The 19,902-nt window shown below is 35.8% G+C and overlaps 1 protein-coding gene across 5 annotated transcripts in view; it reads right to left on the bottom strand.

The window, feature by feature from the left end:
- Nucleotides 1-19,902, bottom strand: part of SCN9A (sodium voltage-gated channel alpha subunit 9) — a gene marked incomplete at its 5' end in the record, with an annotated part of 83,013 nt that overhangs the window by 50,018 nt on the left and 13,093 nt on the right. For 3 of the 5 annotated variants that reach the window (XM_082657762.1, XM_082657759.1, XM_082657758.1), the window contains 10 exons: nucleotides 190-666; nucleotides 3,719-4,075; nucleotides 4,822-4,995; nucleotides 7,017-7,255; nucleotides 8,466-8,595; nucleotides 11,358-11,729; nucleotides 12,569-12,856; nucleotides 14,537-14,743; nucleotides 16,813-16,954; nucleotides 17,840-17,903. In XM_082657762.1, coding sequence (XP_082513888.1) covers nucleotides 190-666; nucleotides 3,719-4,075; nucleotides 4,822-4,995; nucleotides 7,017-7,255; nucleotides 8,466-8,595; nucleotides 11,358-11,729; nucleotides 12,569-12,856; nucleotides 14,537-14,743; nucleotides 16,813-16,954; nucleotides 17,840-17,903 — 2,450 coding nt within the window. The remainder of the gene's footprint in view (nucleotides 1-189; nucleotides 667-3,718; nucleotides 4,076-4,821; nucleotides 4,996-7,016; nucleotides 7,256-8,465; nucleotides 8,596-11,357; nucleotides 11,730-12,568; nucleotides 12,857-14,536; nucleotides 14,744-16,812; nucleotides 16,955-17,839; nucleotides 17,904-19,902) is intronic. The other 2 variants (XM_082657761.1, XM_082657760.1) reach the window with 1 other exon arrangement.

Raw genomic sequence — 19,902 nt, 5'->3', positions numbered from 1 at the left:
TATGAAGAATCAGTAAGTAAAACCTTACCATATGAACTTTCAGGAAGCTACAGTATAAATTCATATACACACAAACTACTCATTAGCATGCAATATTAGAATAAACTTAGGACAGCCAAGAATCTGAAATTTTAACTCATTTCGTACTAGTTAATAACATGAAACAAAATGCGTATAAAACAATCTTACCCCTTTGCTGTATTCACTATCTGAATCACTGCTAAGTTCCTCAGTATTCATAATTTCCAAATCAGATTCCCCGGGTGCAATTGGCACTGTCACTGTGAGGCTGGCATTATGAATAAATGATTGACAATCACTTTCTTCCACCAAGTATTTGTCCATGCTGTTTCCAAAACCACTGGTTTTATCTTTTTCTTTGTGAAAATTGTGATCCTTGCTCATTTCAGCAAGTGTGTGGTTAGAGATGTAGTTTTCCTTCTTATAATTTAGATCTTCTGTTCGTCTTATCTCTTTGGAAATCTTTGGCTTTGTGGAAAATGCTTTTAGAAAAAATTCACGTAAGGTTTGTTTCACATAATTTATTCCCTTCTTAATTCTAGCCACTGCAGTCTGGAGGTTGTTTGCATCAGTGTCTTCTTCAATTGCTGTAAGATTGTCTGAACTAAATGAGCTCAATAATAAAGCAAGAAATAGGTTGAGGACCTATGTCAGGGTGGGGATAGGGTGTGGAGAAAAAGGGAGACAGGAAATAAAAACGAAAATAAGTGCAGTTTTCTGAAATACAGGCCAAAATCCAAACCAGCAACGAAGAGCTCTGCACTTCTTCACCCATAGATAAGAACATATGATAGGTGTAGAGGAGAAGCTAGAGTCCTCATCAGTCTCTCCATGTCTGAGCTTCTGTGAGCTCTGGGGAACAGAGGTCAGCCATACCCTTAAAGGGTATGAGGAGCAAAGAGAATGCTCCCTCACCATTACCAGGATGTCATTCCTAAGTTCCTTTCTACAGCAGGAATCCCTCGTCCAAATTCCCTTTTATGGGTCTAAATAGCTCTTCTAACACTACCTTTAATTGATATTTGTTACCTGTGAGAAACAAGTAGAACAAGAAAATTGTGACTAGTGTCTATTGTGAAGGTTACTTAAGCCAAGATCTGTGTTCACTTTTCCCAGGAGATAAATGTCACTTATTACAACAAATGGAACACATAATACTTGCAGAGCGCCTGTAATAAAATATTCTGTCCGAGATTTTTGCCAACTTGCAACTTAATGAGGCTTTTTTTTTTTGGTTGCACTGTGTGTTATGCGGGATCTTAGTTCCCTGGCCAGGGATCAAACCCACGGCCCCTGCAGTGGAAGCATGGAGTCCTAACCACTGGACTGCCAGGGAAGTCCCTTAATGAAGCTTTTAAAGCAAAGAAAAAGACCTGCCCATTGAACCCAATTCAAATGAGACAATGGCATTATGATTGGGTGGCTTCACTGCCAATCATTTTCGCCCCGGACAACTCCAGGTCAAGACAACTCCAACTTGAAGCAAAGTTCTGTTTGTGTGCAAACTATTTCTGTTTTTCCTCCTGGAAGTAAGGGTCCAGGTGAACTGAACATTGTGGAAAAGAAAAAAAAAAGAATTCTTACAGAGGGCTAAAAATATGTAAATCATATTTTAAAAGTGTTTTATATAAAAAACAAAAAGATAATTGAAATAAACTTTCATTTAAGTCTCTTCACGGTCAAAAACATCTACCTCACATTTAAACAATCAAAATTAGATCAAACTGAGGAAAAGGGACTCACCCCTGATTTTGGTCACACCTAAAACAATTTCTCAGAAATGTAAGTAGAAAAGCACAAGTTAAAAATGTCTGTGTTGGGCTTCCCTGGCACAGTAGTTGAGAATCTGCCTGCCAATGCAGGGGACATGGATTCGAGCCCTGGTCTGGGAAGATCCCACATGCCGCAGAGCAATTAGGCCCGTGAGCCACAACTACTGAGCCTGCGCGTCTGGAGCTTGTGCTCTGCAACAAGAGAGGCTGAGACAGTGAGAGGCCCGCGCACCGCAATGAAGAGTGGCCCCCGCTCGCCACAACTAGAGAAAGCCCACACACAAAAATGAAGACCCAACACAGCCAAAAATAAAAATAAATAAAAATTAAAAAAAAAATGTCTGTGTTAATATGTCTAGTTTAAGAGAAGAATCTGAGAGGGAGGGGAAAAAGAAAAGCATAGAAAACAATTTGATGAATCATTAAGGAATTCGGAATTGGTTATTTTCATTTTGGTTTTTATTGTCAATGAAAAATATATTTCACTATGAAATGCATGTTTGTTTATGTGTATGTTTTAATAGGAATGTTGATGGGAAGCCAAGGGCTCATTTTACCCTTTAGTCTCCCTAATCAATGCAAATGTTAATAGATTTCTTTTTTTCCTTCAAATTTTTAATTAGATTTCATTTTTCCAGCTTTACTGAGAGATAATTGTCATACAACACTGTGTAAGTTTCAAGTGTACAACATGTTGATTTGATATCCTTATATATTAGGGAATACCTCCATCATGTCTCATAATTACCATTATTTTCTTGTGGTGAGAACATTTAAGTCTACTCTCTTAGCAACTTTCAAGTTGGCATGTGGGCTGCAAGGACAAAAAAAATGAGCAACTTATATTCAAGCCAGTGGGGAGTGAAGGTACTAACCATATGGCTATTATCACAGACAACCTCCTGGGATACCTGATGAACAGTCTGATGCTAGGTTGACCAACTAAACCAAACCAACATGGTGGCTTTGAAAACTGAATTGAGTCATTGAAGAGCATCTTATCCCAATTATCTCCTGCCTCTAAGCTTGAAAATTCCTACCAACAGGTACGTATAAGAAAGAAGGAAACAAACAGTGAAGGCGTACAAGCTAGGAAAATACTAATGGAGAAGCAGATCACTTGTAAAAGAGATGCCATAGAGCAGTAGTGGGCAAACTTTTTCTGTAAAAGGGCCCGGTAATAAATTGTTTAGGTTTTGTAGGACAAAGAATCTCTATGGAGACTACTCAGACCTGTCTGTGTAGAGTAAAACAGCCAAAGACAATATGTAAATGAATGAGCATGTCCGTGTTTCAATAAATTTTGTTTATGGAAACTGAAATCTGAATTTCATATAATTTCCATGTGCCAAAAAATATTTTTCTTTATATTTTTTTAACAATTTAAAAATGTAAAAAACATTTCAGTTTTGCAGGGCCATGCAAAAACAAGCAGTGTGTGGGATTTGGCCCATGGGCCATATTGTTTGCTGATACTTGTTATAGGTGCTAGTCTTATATGTGACTTTAACAGAGCAGGACTAGTCCTTCCATTTGCCTTGTTCCACTATAACTTCATTTTTGTTATTGTTAATTTAATAATATTCTGTTTACTAGTATAGCTTCACATTGGAATCAACACTTAAGAGACATGAAAACCACAGATGTAATTCATATGACATCACTATCAAAATGAAAGAATAAAATAGAACACTTTCCATTAAAATAAATATTGTGAAAAATATAAATATAGGTTATCTGGCACAGAAATGTAGACAATATTTCATTTTCTTTTCTGTTCTTCACTGAATTAAAATAGTCAATATTCCATTATAATTAACAGTTTTAGATCTAATTAATCCTATAATTATAAAAGTAACGGATCATATCATCATGTAACAATTTTCTATGGAGAATTTTAAATGTATGAACATCAGATTACATACCACCAGGTTTCCAATGACCATGACCATCATGTAAACAATAAGGCACATGGCTTGACCGGCGACCTCCATGCAGTCCCACATGGTCTCTATCCACTCTCCACACAGCACTCGGAACACAATCAGGAAGGAGTGGAAGAAGTCATTCATGTGCCAGCGTGGGAGTGTGCAGTCTTCATTGATCTTACAGACACATTCTTTGTAGCTCTTACCAAAGAGCTGCATGCCGACCACGGCAAAAATGAAGACGATGATGGCCAACACCAAGGTGAGGTTACCCAGAGCCCCCACTGAGTTACCAATGATCTTGATCAGCATGTTCAGTGTTGGCCAAGATTTTGCCAACTTGAAAACTCGGAGCTAAAAGTCAACACAAAGCTTAATATTAATTTTTATGAAAAAGTTCTCAATGTTTCTAATCTTGAATTTTGTTCCAAAATTTACTTCTAAAATATTGTCATTATTACCTAGCTAAAATCGATTATTTCTACTTTTCATTTTCATCTACTCTCAATATTCCTGTTATTTTGTTATACTTGCCACCATATAATTACCACACAAATTTTGAAGGAACTGTAATTTTAGTTCAGGATTGTTATAGAACCTCTATCAGATATTATACCCTTTAAATTGAAAATTTATCCTTAATTCTATTTTCTGATACTTTCATAATTTTTTTCATGCTGACATAGGGAGAAAGCCTAACATGTTAGAGGAAAAAAGCATTAGAAAGTCTTTACTTTTTAATATTTTTGATATCAGAGAACAATTTTGAGGGTATAATCTTTAATTATCAAATACACAAAGTAATGAACATATTATAATGGTTGAAATTCTATAAACCATAAGCTTATTGCGATATAAATCATTGCCCTACCATTATACTAGCATACAACTGAGTATGTCTTCAAGATCCTAAAATTAAGATATCTCTGTGATTTTGAGCTCTAAGTACATGTTACTGAATGGGCTTTATTTTATTAGATATTGAGACCTAATCTTGTCTTTTGATTCAAACCTCCAAAAGTTTTAAATGATAATAATGCAAAACCAAAGAAACACCCCTTTATATATAGAATATAATGGTAAGGTTGGTCTATATTTACCAGTCTGAATGATCGTAGAACTGACAATCCTTCCACATCTGCTAGAAAAAGCTCCACTAAGCTTAAAGTCACAATAAGACTGTCAAAAATATTCCATCCTACTTGGAAGTACTCATATGGATCCATGGCAATTAGTTTTAAAACCATTTCAGCTGCAAAGATGCCAGTAAAGACCTACATGAAAAATATAATATTTTTCTAGTATTATTAGAAGGTATGGAATCAAGCTAACGATAATAATGACTATATGTTTAGCATTTACTGTGTTTCAGACAATGTGCTAGATACTTTATAAACATATTATTTCATTCAATCCTACAAACCAAGTATCACTAGTCCTATAGCTCTAATACAAGCATCGAAGGGTCATGAAGCTCTAACTCACCTATCAGCTCTCATCACCTTTAGATAGCATCATAGAAAAGCACACTAAAATTTCAGATAAATAAAACCTTTGAAAATTAACACAGGCAATCTTTGCAAAACAAGTTTTGTGCGTCAACAAGTTATTCTGGAAGATAATATAAAGGAAACAGACTGATACAAAAATTTTGAACCAGGCTTTTCTTCTGATCTGACTACTCTTAAGGTAATAAGGAACAAACTGACTCACTCTTTAAAGATTTATCAGTAAAGGAAAAAGTATTTAATTGATACAGTAGCAGGTAAAGTAAGACTGCCAAAGCTCTGACACAAAAGTGCATCACAAAACATCATTAATTCATGACATGGCATCTAAGGACTCATTTAAAAAGGCAACAGTGAAAGACTTATGAATCATTCGGGTACAATTTGATTCAAAGAAACTAAGCAAAGAAGGTTCAAAGGGAAATAGTTAGCTCTATAACTGTGTGAGTCATTTTTAAAATAATGCAGCATCAGGAAGACTAGCAGGGACCACCCAGACTTGGGATCGTAGTTATAGACAAGAAACATGGTGAGTCTCTTTTGGATTCACAGTGATGCAGTCAACTCAGTAAGAAGGTACTGATTTTCATAATCTGGACCTCTACCAACAATTAGAAACTAGACAGTCCTGCCTTTTTCCAGTGAGGAATAGAAAGAAAGAAGAATGCTAACTTAGAGCACATGAGTTTTAAACATCCTGACTGGGAACATTCATAAGAAATTTTAGAGAGACGATCAACTCAGAAACACTCTTTGACTTCAAAGATCGATTGGTTTGGGACCACGGCAAAAGTAAAATTATCTTATACAGACATTTGCAAAGACATCCAGAGTTTTTTATGATTTATGAAGAGTCATAAGTTGGGACCTTTTGGCTGTGAAATAGTACTTCTGCCTGGTTCATGCAGATTGTTGGAAACTAGCCCTTTCTATTTGCCGTAAGGCATTAATTAACTTGAGTGTGATCAACACTGCACATTAAAGAGCATCAACTTTCTTACTAGAATCCTTCTAGTCTGCCCTTATGTCTTCTGTGTCTAGTTTAATCATTCTAGTTTCTAAATATTCTTGTTCTTAAGGCTTGTTTCTGCTGATTCATTGAAAGCATGATGGTGATGATGACAATAGGTTTGATTTGTTGAGTACTTACTATATGCCAGGATGATGAGTAGAAAGTTTTTATTCCTCTCAATAATATGATATATAAAATATTATTATCGTTATATTAAAGAATTATTATTTTATAAAGTATTATAATTATATAAATGAGAAAATTAAAGATTATAGATATTAAAACATTTTCCCAAGGTCATATAACCAGTAAGAGGCAAAACCAAGATTCAAACTCAGGACTTTGGGCCTCCAAAGGTCTAGATTCTTTACCTATTATGTCAAAACAAAGTATCCATAGCTTTTCTGAAAACATGTAGGGTATGTACTCACAAGGAAGCTGCAGTGTAATTATAAAATGGGTAAGGAAGTATCAAATTTTCAAAGTGTTGCTGCTAAGAGACATGCCAGCAGAAAAACAGAACACACTATCAACTCCCAAGATGTGACTCGTTATAGAAATAGTATTGTTACTTATAGGCCTCAATATTACTGCAAAGTTATTTAAAAATAGTAACTATCACCAGAAACTTGACTCTGTACAATGATTCATACTGTGAATTCTGAAGATGCCTAATTACCTAGCTAAATATCCATCTGACTTCAAAAAAAGAAACGACAATCATGACAAACAAAGAGAGCAGCTCTGGGAACATAACTCACATTAAGAGACTTACCAAATTTCCCACAGTGAGCACGTTTTTGAATTCATCAGTCATTGGGTGATGTTCCATAGCCATGAACAGAGTGTTTAAAACTATGCAAATGGTAATAGCAAGATCTACAAAAGGATCCATTACAATAAAATAGATAAGTCTTTTGAATTTTATCCAATATGGAGAGCAATTCCAGATCAAGAATGTGTGTGCAAATCTGTACCACCAAGGTGGACATTTTTGTCTGGACTCCTCGAGTTCTGGGAGAAAAAACAACAGAGAACACCAAGTCAATCATTTGCATATTGTACACTTTTTATTCCTCACAAGATACAAATCAGCAGTATACTTTAACACTGAAACAAGTCTTCTTGCAAATTTAACAGTAGACTTTGCAAATTTAACAGTACTGTTTCTATGAAAGCATAGCATGTTACATACAAATCTTTGATCACACATTCATTTACTAGATCAACCAAGGAGAAGGCAGTGAAATTAATGAATGAGAGCAGATATGGATATCTCTGAGAGAAACATATACTTAACATATGACAGTAAACAAGAGAAATGATGTTTTCTTAATGGAGATATGTATATTTTTAAGATAAATGTATGTATACCAGTATACATACTTTCCCCTGTGTCCTTAACCCATTACGACAATAATACACTTCTACTCTCTCCAGGAAAAGCTCTTGCTAGTTCACAGGTGAAAACAATCCCAGAACCAAGAGACTGGAAATAATTTATAGAGTGACTCATGCTATAGGCACTAAACACCATTAGCCCATTTAGTTCTCATCATAAATTTAGGAGGTGGGTGAAAACTTTGACTGGGCCCATCATGGGTATGTCGGGGGATGAGGTGGTAGCCCATGGACAAGGTAAGACCTGGGGCACATTGTGGGGAGAGAAGGTGGGAGCCAACACATTTTTTAAATTGCCACCCTTTGACCGGCCACTACTATTCACATCATATTCTCTGAACTGCTTTCTCTAATTCCTTTGGATCACAATCTTAACAGATGTCATATCACATGTTACCATTTTGCAATTTTATAGAAGGTGCTCAGAGGCAGCACTGTATAAACACCTGGAAGTTTGTATTATTTTCTCACATTTTAGAAAGATGATCAATTCCAAGAGACTAGGTAAAGTTTCGAAGAATACATAGTGAGAGAACCACACAGGCCTGGGTTAACCTCCCTTTCTTCATTTAGTACCATAAAGCTATCTATCTTTGAAAGGCATATCACCCAAAGCCTGTCTTTAATCACAAATAACTTTATCCACTTTTTAAGCACATAAAGACAATTCCTTTAGTGTCCATTGGTTAGCCTTACCATTGTTTATAACCATTTTATATTCTTTGAATTCTTTCTAAGAACTTGCTATATCTATTTAAGGCTGACTAGGACTTACCTGAATTTTGTTAAAAATCTGTATGGTAAAGAGAATATTATTCCATACCTTCTACAGTGTTTGTTAATATGCTTGCCCTACTCATTGCCCTTTGTCTGAGATTGGGATCATTCAACATATCCTCAGAAAGGAGGTAAGAACTGGAACGTCTTTTCTTGTGTATTTGATTGTTTGTACCCTGAAAAAAAGAAAGATGATTAATTACAGTTTTAAGAATGGAATTCTAATAAATTGTAGGTAGAAAATAAAATCTTGCTCACATAGTTGTAGTGAATAATTAAAAGTAGAGTCTAGATTGTTGATTTGAATCATGGCTCTGCTACTTACAGGCTGTGTATCATAGGAGAGTTACTTAACCTCTCTGTCTCCATTTCATCATTGGTAAAATGGGGATTATCATAGCACTTGCCTTACAATCTTGCTATGAGTATTAAATGAATTAGTACTTAGGAAATAAAAAATAAAATGAGCTGCTTTTATTGTTAAATTCACTATCATTATCTATCTTTCAGGGTTTCCAATTTATTCAGATAGTTTTACTATGTAAGAATCCTACATGTAAACAGCTAAACAATTGTTGTAAGTGGCGTGTGTGTAAAGGGGTAGAACCTAGATTTCTAGGTTAAATTAAATTTCTGTAATTATTCTTTGTTAAGGTTCAGCAATAACAGAGGCAACTGTAATGATTGTTTCTCACTGCCAAGGAAGATCTCATGAACTGCTCTGAGGCTATGAGGATAAATGACTCAGTTGGAAAAGGACAATTAAGACTGATGGAAACTGTAGGAAAATGGAGAATATAAGCTCCATCTAAAAGAGGTGACCACTCTCCAGCTCTAAAGGATTGCTGCTATGCAGGAATATGAGCTCAGTCTTACCAGGTATACCCATTTTCATGTGAAGGTGTCTTATTTCTAAATCTTAGCAACTAATTCAAAGTTAAAACACTATGCCAGTTCAGTGCAGGCCAACAATACACACACACACACATGCTCACACACATATATATACATACAAACAACTATACAAGTCTACATTTATCATCTATCTATCTAGATGTGTGTGGTATGCATGTACATGTGTATACACACACACACACCATTCTACATATATATAAATATACAGATCTAGAGTTGTAAAGTTGTACAGTTGTTTAGATATAGTTATATTTGTGTATATATTAAAACACTGACAAACAGGCAAAAATATATGTATGTGTGTATGTATGCATGTATGTGTATTGCAAAGACACACACACATATCTGCAGGTGGCTTTATATAGAAATCTTTCTATAACCATGTTTTCTCTGATATACTCTCTAATTTACTGACTTTCCAGAAGCAGAGATTTCTTTTTCCCCCAAACAATCAGCTGTGTTGATTAAATAATTTGTTCTCCATGTAGACATGTCTCAGGTGTCAAGTTTATATTATTTCTCATGCAATTTTTTCATCTAAACTGTACATTATTCCACACTATTATGTTTTGCATTTCTATTGAATCTTAAAGTATCCACCAATTACTCAAGTTTTGTAGTTTTAGTTTCAGGATTTAGAGTGCTACTGATTTTTCTGTGGGTAAAAATAAAGTATTAAATGAAACATTTCATTTAAAAATAGGAACTAATCTCCAAATCTGATACACATTATATAATCTTTTACAGGTAATACACATTGTTGAAAAGCAAAACACAACAAAGATCTGATTCTATGGAAACTTAACATGCTCGTTTGATAAGGAAAAATACCTTCACAGAGGGCTGAAGCTGTATCATGCAAGCATAGAGGTCACAGGTGACCTAAAAGCACATGCATTCTTTCAAACCAAACGAAAATATGTGTGTGGCCATGGGTCTGATGGAACTTTATTCTCACTTGAAATACTACATTGTCTGCAACTGTGAATTTATGAATCGGTAGCCCAAGTTCAAAGTCAAAGCCTTGCTGATACTGAGTAATGCAGTGTAACATAGTGAGTGGCCTTAAGAGGTTACCTAGATACTCCATAAACCAGAAAGACTTTCAAGCCTCATCACACCCTTTTCTCAAACCACTCAATGATTCCTAAACTCTTGAAACTGTTGTTTTGGAAAGGTGTTTTGTTTTTGTCTTTATATATATACGTTTGCATTTCTGTATGTGTTTTGGATATTATGTTTTTATTCATAGGTTCCAGATAAAAGAGTTTTGTTGTTTTTTAATGAAAACAGTAAGTTTCATTTACGTATGGGAAAAAGCACAGTTATTCTAAATTATTTCCAAGAAGCCTACCACACATTGGAGAGGAAGTATGGTGGTTAAAAGCACAAGCTTTGAAATAGAGGGTCTCTGTTTGAACTTTAGGACTACCATTTATTAGCTGAGTGACCTTGCACAAACTGCTTTATTTCCCTGTGCCTCAGTTTCCCCATTTGTAAAACAGGGATAATAATATATCACCTCATAGGGCTGTTGTAAATACTAATGTGTCTGCTATTATTATTACTATTACTGATTATTAACAACTCAAATAAGATCCTTGCAATAAGGTATATATTAAGTAGTGACTCGAAAAAAATAGCAGTAGGTGACAAATAATCCAAATTTCCTTAGAGACATGGGACCTATTATCAACTAATAAGATCAGCATTATCAATGCACTTTGTGCTGATATATAGATCTTTTATAAATTATTTTCTAAGGGGATGATTCATAATCAAGTACAGTAACAGAAGATAAGTACCTTTTTTCAAAAATGGGGTTTTAAATATCTTGGAATTAGATACCTATAACGATAGTATGAGGAATATGTTAATCAGTTAAAGGTGTGTTTCTAACATAAAAGGTATTGCAAGATGCAGAGGCATTCACAGGACCAGAGAGAAGGCACCTCCAGCAGAGAGACTGATGGATGCAAGAGTAAGGGCCGAGCCATGCCTGAGGTATTTAAAACGTCCTTACACTGTCATCAGAAGTTGCCTTATCTATTATCACCTCTGGCAGAAGCTGTCCATTGGGGAGCATGAGGGCTGAGGGTCCATCCACCAAGGAGACCACACCATTGCAGTCCACGGCGCTGTGCATCTTCCTGTTCACCGGCAGCCCTGGGGGGGACCTACTGGCTTGGCTGATATTACTGCTGCGCCGCTCCCGAGGTCTGTGGGGCACGAACAGTGAGCCCCTTCTGCTCTCATTGTCCCCAAAGATGCTATGCTCGTCGTCAGCAAATTCAGTCTCAGATCCAATGTCTTTTCCTCGACCTTTGAAACTAAAAAGACTTGTTCTGCTACTTCGCCTTGCAGAAAACAAGGAGCCATGAATGCTGAGTGGTGACTGCAGAAAAAATAAGAGATGACACGTATCTGCTGAAGCACCCCAAAACAGAAGTTCATTTCCCATAACTTCCACTGAGACCACTGGCTTGAGGGCAGGTGGCTCTGTACAGGTTTAAATGAAACTGCATATTCTTTGGAAGTATCTAATTGAATAAACATTAGTGCTTGCTATATACAGGACAAGGTGGTAGGCATAGTGAATAATGGAAAATGGGTATGACAGGGTCGTTACCTTAAAACTAGCTTGGACTGCTCTTGTCATATTTCTTTTTATTGATATCACATGTATTCAAGTTCTGTCTCCCCAACCAGATTATGAAATCTTTGAAGGCAGGGACTTTTATTTTGTATGTATCTGGAAGGGTCTTACAGACTTAAGTAGTAGAAGATAGAAATTTTAAATGATGATGTAGATAAAAAGGATAGGAATTCTGCGTGGGTAACTGAAGAGCAGATTGGGAAGAGTGGAGAGGACAGAGGAATCTTTGTGGATGGGTGGCACCTAAGCTAATGGATAAAGAATGGGTGGTCCTATGCCAGGAGGCAGACAAGGAAGAAAATCATCCCACTTAGAGGAAACCATGTGTAACAAGTAATAAAGGAATGAAAATATAGGGCATGTAGGTGAGAGTAAACAATCATGGGGGACTGAGGGTACATGAAGGTTGAGAAAGGTAGGACTGAGGTGAAGCCAGTCCATGGCATTGACAAGATGTGGGTCTTGCTCTGTAGTCAGTGGCTACAACAATTCACTCCTCTCCTGAGGTCCCTTCCCTCAGAACACTTTGCTCTATGATGCCACCTCTGGTGATATGCATGTGACGGTGTCAGTGGTACCTGGTTAGGGGTAGAAAATCTCTTTTCACGTGCTCGCCTATGACCTTCAACACCAAGGTGGAAACTTTTTCTCCTGATGCTCTCCTCGGATTCCGATTTGGACAATTTCTCATCATCTCCCTTTTCTTCCCCAATGGAGAGTTTCTTTTGATTATTTTTCTTTCTTCTGTTTCTTCTTTCTTTAGCACTTTTAGAGCTCATTTTGGATGTTTCGGAAGAACTCTCGGAGAGGCCCATTATCCGGCTTCTCTCAATGCTTGTATATTCAGCTGCTGCCATTGCTATTGCCTGTTGCACCAAGAGGTTACACACACAGTGAGTCATTTCCAAAGTCTGGGAAACCCTATTATGGGGCACCTGTTTACTACAAATTCAGTTACACTGTTCATGTAATCACGTCCCTTGTAAGGGAAGTAATGTCGTTTCCTTTGCACTCTGAATAGAGAGCTTACAAAATCTATGTTTATTGCTTCTCCTGCATTGTAATAAAGCTATACTGTGCCTTGAAGTTAAACTATTACATACTATTACTATATAGTAAAGCAATTTAAGTAGTATATGTGGAATTTTAAATTGTATACGTAAAAGTTTTAATTTTAGGTAATTCTGGGTCATAAAACACATAAACCATGTAAAAGTTTTAATTTTAGGTAATTCTGGGTCATAAAACACATAAACCATGTGATAATTCATTTGTATATCTTGTTCGGGTAATTAACTCAATATTATCAATAAATTCAGGTACAGCTATACTTTAATGAAGAATGAATTATTTGCAAATAAAATAAATTATTACAGAATAATATCTCAAGAAAATGAAAGAGCCTTTTAGGGGTTCTCTAGGAAATTCCTGGGATAGCCTAGTGCTACCCCTTTTATAAAAATTAAATTTTTATTATTAAAGTAAAATAATCCTTGTAAAAATTTGGAAAATAAAGATATTGTGAATAAAAAACAAAAATCAGCCAGAAACCTACATCCTAGCAATAATTGGTGTTAACATTTCTTCCACTCTTTATATATATAATTTTTAAATTGTTTGTATCCTATATTCTATTTTGTATTCTACAACTTAATATATTGTTATATTAATACCTTTTCCTGTCATAATATTCTTAAAACACATCATTTTATGGCCGAATAATACTCCACAACACAAACATATCATAGTCCTCTTAACCATTTTCTAATTTTTGGAAATTTGGAAAATGCTTTCTGATTTTTAATATTATTAAAATACTGTCCTGAACATCTTTCTGCTTCAAAGTTTCTCCGCATCACAGATTACTACCCTCCCCCAAATAGGTTAGATTGCTTGAAGAGATTTGCTAGGTCAAATCATCAAACACGTGTGGAATATTTGAAATTTTGGTTCTCTTAGTACAAGCCTCCTCAAACTTTTCCACTGAAGTACCCCTTTGGAGGCAGAAGTAAGGAGAAATCCTCAAGAATTTGTGACTTAACCTAAAGTGGGCACAATCTTAAGTATGATTTTCTTAACATCTCACACGTTATCTTAAAATCCTTGCAACATTAACCAAAACTGATGAACATTTTGCTTTCTACCCCACAGAGTATCTAACTTTAACATCAAATAATTTTCCCTAAACATTTGTGTACAATTGTTACTCTGGGGAAATACATCATATACGTTCTGGGACTTTGCATAATGCCATACACACAGAGAAATTGTGAGTAACAGGTTTAGGAGGAAGATTTTAGAACATTCTCCTTGCTGGAGTGAGCTGATTATGTGGGAAGGTGGAATGGGGCAGATGTCAGTTCTAACTCAATCCAGAATTGCTTCCTTTGACCACACCAGAATGAAAATTCAGTTTTCACTTATAAAAATGAAAGGAAACCAGGAAGGAAAATCTCCCCGGGGAAGGCTGAGCATAGGCCACAGGGCTTCTGCTGTTTCCGCTGCTTTTCTACTTCTAGGAAGAATTTTAAATCAAATAACAATACCTCAGCTTCCTCTTGCTCTTTTTTAAGTCGATCTAACATCTGTTGAAATTCTAACTCTTTCTGCCTAGCTTCTTCGATGTTTGCCTGGTTCTGTTCTTCATAGGCCATGGCAACCACTGCCAGGATCAAGTTTATTAGATAAAAGGATCCCAGGAAAATCACCACAACAAAGAAGATCATGTAGGTTTTCCCAGCAGCACGCAGTGTCTAGGGAAAAATGGTAATTATTATTTTAATAACACAAAGGGTTTTTTTGGTAAATCATTTCAACTTGAATGGCATATTAGGTATGTAAATCGTACAGCTCTGTATACTCTCATGTTATCAAAAATATAAAGGAATAAAATTGTATCTTCATCGAAAACAATCAGTATTAAAATACACACTTTTTCAGTACAAAAGATATAGCAATTAATTAAGCTTGTACTGAAATTAAGTGTGATTCTTGACTATTAGTAAGCATAATAATAACCCTGGATCTTTTCTCCCCTAATCTGAAAATTACTCAAAAACTAGCTGCTTTACTCATTTTCAAATTATAGGACTAGACAATTTCCATAGTATCATTTACTGATAAAATTATATCTTTAAGAAGTATTAATGATTATGTTAACACAAGGTAGATAGCCTTATTATATGAATTTATGCATTCATCTTTTATGTATTTTAAATCAACATTTATTAAAAATTTTTAAATGTAATACATGGTAAAAAATTCAAATGGTACAAACAGATATTAAATGAAAAATAAGTCTCTCTATTCTATCTCTGATGCGTGGTAACTCAATTGCCTTTTCTATCAGTTACTGTTCTTACTGATTTCTTCTTCTGGATAAATTCTTTGTAGTGGAATTCTTAGGTCAACAGGTATATTCATTTTAATTTTCATAGAAATTGCCATGATATCTTCTCCAGTGGTTCCCAGACATGTGTGAGAAAGTCTACCTCCCCACATCTAGTCAGACAGTATCTCTCCTTTGATCAACTTTTTGATTTTGGTCATTCCGACAGGTGAAAAGTTATATGTCACTCCAGTTTTAATTTGCAGTAAAGGTGGGTATCTTTTTGCATACTTAAAAAGTCACTTGTATTTCTTTTTTTTCCTGTGAAGTAAGATTTTTATATAATTTCTACATTCACTTATAATATTCTCAGAAATTAAACAGACATAAAACAGGCCAAAAGAAGAATCTGTAGCAATTTGAGAAGTGATTCACTATTTTTTATAATATAGAATAATCATTTTTGATCTCCTTCCTCTTGGGGTTGGGTACTGATAACATATAGGTGAAAAGATAGAGCCACAATCCCAAGAGGATCACATGTAAGTTAGAGAGGAGATGTTCACATGAATGAAGAATTCCAGTACAAGAGATGGATGCTATAAACTGAAGAACAAAGGGCATGGAGGTGTAGAAGAAGGAACAAGTGAGTTGAGAGAGAAAAACTCAGAGACATGAATTGAGTCTTCCATTCTCATATTAGTTTGCTCAGGCTGCCATAACAAAATGCTATAAATTGGGTAACTTAAACAACAGAAATCTATTTTCTCAGTCCTAGGGGATTGAAATCCAAGATCAAAGTATTGGCAGGTTTGGTTTCTCCTGTGGTCTCTCCCCTTGGCTTGTGGATGGCTACCTTCTCACTGAGTCCTCACAAGGTATTTTCTCTGTGTATGTGTGTATCTCTACTCATGTCCTAATGTTTCCTTCTTATAAGGACATCAGATAGGTTTAGGACCCACCCTAATAGCCTCATTTTAGTTACCGCTTTAAAGGCCCTAACTCTAAATATAGTCATTCTAAGGTACTGGGAGTTAGGACTTCAACATATGAATTTGGGGGAGATACTATTCAGTCCAGAACAACTGTACATGGGAGTGCACAAAATAAAGAACAGTGAGCACAGGAGAGCCTGATGTTTAGGGCACTGCAGGCAGGGAGGCAAGTGTGGAAAGCATAGCGTGTGTAGGAGTGCTGTGAGAGAACATTACAGTATATTTCTTGCTATTTACCTAGGACCCCGTGGGATGCTATATTCAGAAAGGGGGAAAGAGATCTAGAGATCAAAAAGCCCAGAAGAGTAAGAAAATAATTTATGATTTAAGAACTATCCATTCTAATAGTGCTGGAAATAGAACATGTCTATTTTAGTACTAAGACAATAGAGTTTTCTCCATTCTAAATTGAATAAAACATCTCATATATAAGGCTGGTAAGGAACATACATCAGATTTTTGTGCAATGAATGCAATGAATGTTTCTCTTGGCACTCACCTGTTGGTAAAGGTTTTCCCAGTAATCCTGGGTCATTAGCCGAAACAAGGCTAAGAAGGCCCAACTGAAAGTATCGAAGCTCGTGTAGCCATAATCAGGGTTCTTGCCAACCTTCACACAGGTGTACCCTTCTGGACACTGACTACATGTGAAAAAGGATATCAGAAGTCAGAGTACCTTCAGGATGCAAGCTAAAGGGTACTACAGAGAAGTCGGAAACTCAAGGTTTCCTTTCCAGGGGGACAATATTGAATAATGATTAAGAACACATTATTTGGAGTCAGCAAGAACTGGGTTTGAATCCCATCCTTACTTTTTACTAGTTGTTGACTTTGTCAAATTACTTAAAATTCTCCAAGGCCGGGTTCCTTCTTTCTGTGAGACAAGATAATAATACCTACCTCCAAAGGTTAAAAGTTGAAGGAAATATATATATATATATATATATATATATATAATTTATATATAAATATATTTATATATTTAATATAATATATAATATATATTATTTATATATAAATATATTATCATATATTATATTATATATATTATTTATATATAAATGTATATATTATTATATAAATATATATTTATATATACATAAATGTATATATTATTTATATATAAATATATATATTTATATATATATTTATATATATAGTCTTATATATTTTCCTTCAACCTCCAAAGGTTAGGACTGTTATTAAGTTTAAAGAAGAGAATGTATGCAAATTACCTAGCCTAGTTCCTGCACACAGAAAGCATTTAATAAATGGTAGCTGCTATTAGTATCATCATCAACATCCATCATTAAGACTTGGAAACTTTCACCAGATGTCATATAGTAGTTCTTGTACCCATAAAGATTGATATATAGGCCTCGAATAAAATTGTCTCCCCAAATTATTCTTGGGGTGAATTAGAATCAAGAACAGTCAATAGATAACAATTGTGTAAGTACATAGAGATTTTTAGTTTAAGACTTTTTTTCTCTTTAAAGAGAAAACTGAAAACAAATATTACGTACCCTGAATCGGTGCTGAAACCACAAAGGAGAGCATCTTTGGATCCCTCCAAGTAATAAAAATATTCTGTTCAGAAAGAAATTGAACAATATAACATTATGGAGTGTAAGCTTTAAGAGTGACACAGCAGGTCAGTTAATTAATATAGATATATTTACAAAGATATTCAGGCCCAGTGCCAGGCAATAGGCATTCATTTGTTTATTGTATTCTTATATATTTTCCTTCAAATATTTGTCGATAACCTCTTATGGGCCAGGCAGTGAATATGATGACAAACATGATAAATAAGATCATCAATTTTATGAAGCTTTCTTTATGTTTAGGTAAGGGTGGAGGTTGGGGATGGAGAAAGACACTTAACAAGTAAATATACAAGGTATTTTCACATAGGGATAAATGCCCTAAAGAAAATAAATTAAGACAATGTGACAAAATGTGGTCAGGGAAGTCTTTTCTAAAGAGATGACATTCGAGCTGGAACCTAAATGCTACAGAGAAGCCAGCCATTCGAGGACCCTCGTGAGACATCTTGACAGACTGAAGAGCAAAGAGCAAAACCCCAAGGTAGAAATGAAGTTGGTATATGGAAACAAAAAAGCAAAATGGCCAGCCCAGTTATAGTGCAGTGAGTGGGGAGGACTGTGGTGTCAGAGGTAGGCCGGGGCCACGTAGCAAGGCTTTGCATGCCATGGAAAGGAGTTTGGATTGTAAGTGTGATAGGAAGTAATAGAAGTAGGAAGTAGAGATGTGAGACAATAATTAACATTTCTGAATGTTGCTGTGGCTGCTTTGTGGACTATGGACTATAGGAGGGCAAGTGTGGAAGCAGGGATACAAGCTAAGTGACTACAGTGACAGGTGACATGGCTACAATTCAGAGCTGTGGAAGCAGGGATACAAGCTAAGTGACTACAGTGACAGGTGACATGGCTATGATTCAGAGAGTAGCCATGGATACGGAGAGAAGGGGATAGAATCAAGCGGACGGGAAGTGTTGACGGAGTGCATGTGGGGTATGTGGAAGAGAGGAGACACAAGGATGTATCAGCTGGTCAAGAGTGGTACCAGTTACTGGGATAAGGAAGAGTGGGGCACAGAATGGCCTGAAGGACAACCAGGAGCTCCGTTTTAGCTGTGCTCCACGTGAGATGATTATTAGGTATTAAATTATATTTGTCAAGTAAGTGACTGGATTGATATGAGTCTTGAGGTCAGTGAAGGTATCAACTATGGAGATACAAAGAAGGGCGTCATCGTCAGGCCATGGGACCTGATGAGTTAACCCAGAGAGAAAGTGGAGCTGGGGAAGGGGAGGGAAAGAGAAGGAAAAGAGCCCCCAGCTCAGCCCCAAGTATTCCAGAAGGGGTACAGTTGGCAAGGCAACACTATAAGTGAAGGAAATTTATTTTCTGAAATTCTCTCATTGTTTACTCACCAATCAACATCTATTTAGGACTTACTAAGTTCTGGATGTTGAGGATACAGAACTGAAATAAATGTACATTTTCCCCTTTCATGGTACCCTCTGTGCCCATTTTCAGGTGTAAAGGAACTCATAACTCTTCCTTTATTTACTATAATGACTTATTCTTAATACAGGGGGCTGATCCAAACCTATACAGTAAAGGTATAAAGGACAAAAAGAATTTTTTTAATAAGAGCCCAACTTCCTATCTGGCTCAAGTCAAAATAAATAAAGATGTAATTTCTAGGAGGCTCTGGAGTAACAGCAGAACGAAGACTTTGAAGTCAGATGTACTTGGATTTGAATATTGTTTCTACCCCTTCCTGTGTAGGTGAATTACTTTATCACTTTAAGATTTAGCTTCTGCATCTGTAAAATGTGGGTAAGAACACCTACTTTGTAGAGCTGTTGAATTAGTACTAATAGGTTATGGCATGTAAAACACTTAACACAGTGACCCACACTTTCTACATCAATGCTAAAAGAGCAGCAGCTCTTATTAAACAACTTCAGATAAGACTAACTGACTTATATGCCATCGTTTGGTCTTATGTAGAAGATACAAATATTAGAAGACACAAATAAACCAATAAGGCC

Source organism: Grampus griseus, assembly GCF_964374135.1.
Source record: "Grampus griseus genome assembly, chromosome: 7".
In the NCBI taxonomy this organism is placed as follows: domain Eukaryota; kingdom Metazoa; phylum Chordata; class Mammalia; order Artiodactyla; family Delphinidae; genus Grampus; species Grampus griseus.
The sequence above is the reverse complement of the archived record's forward strand: the minus strand, read 5'-3'. Positions and strand labels throughout refer to the sequence as shown.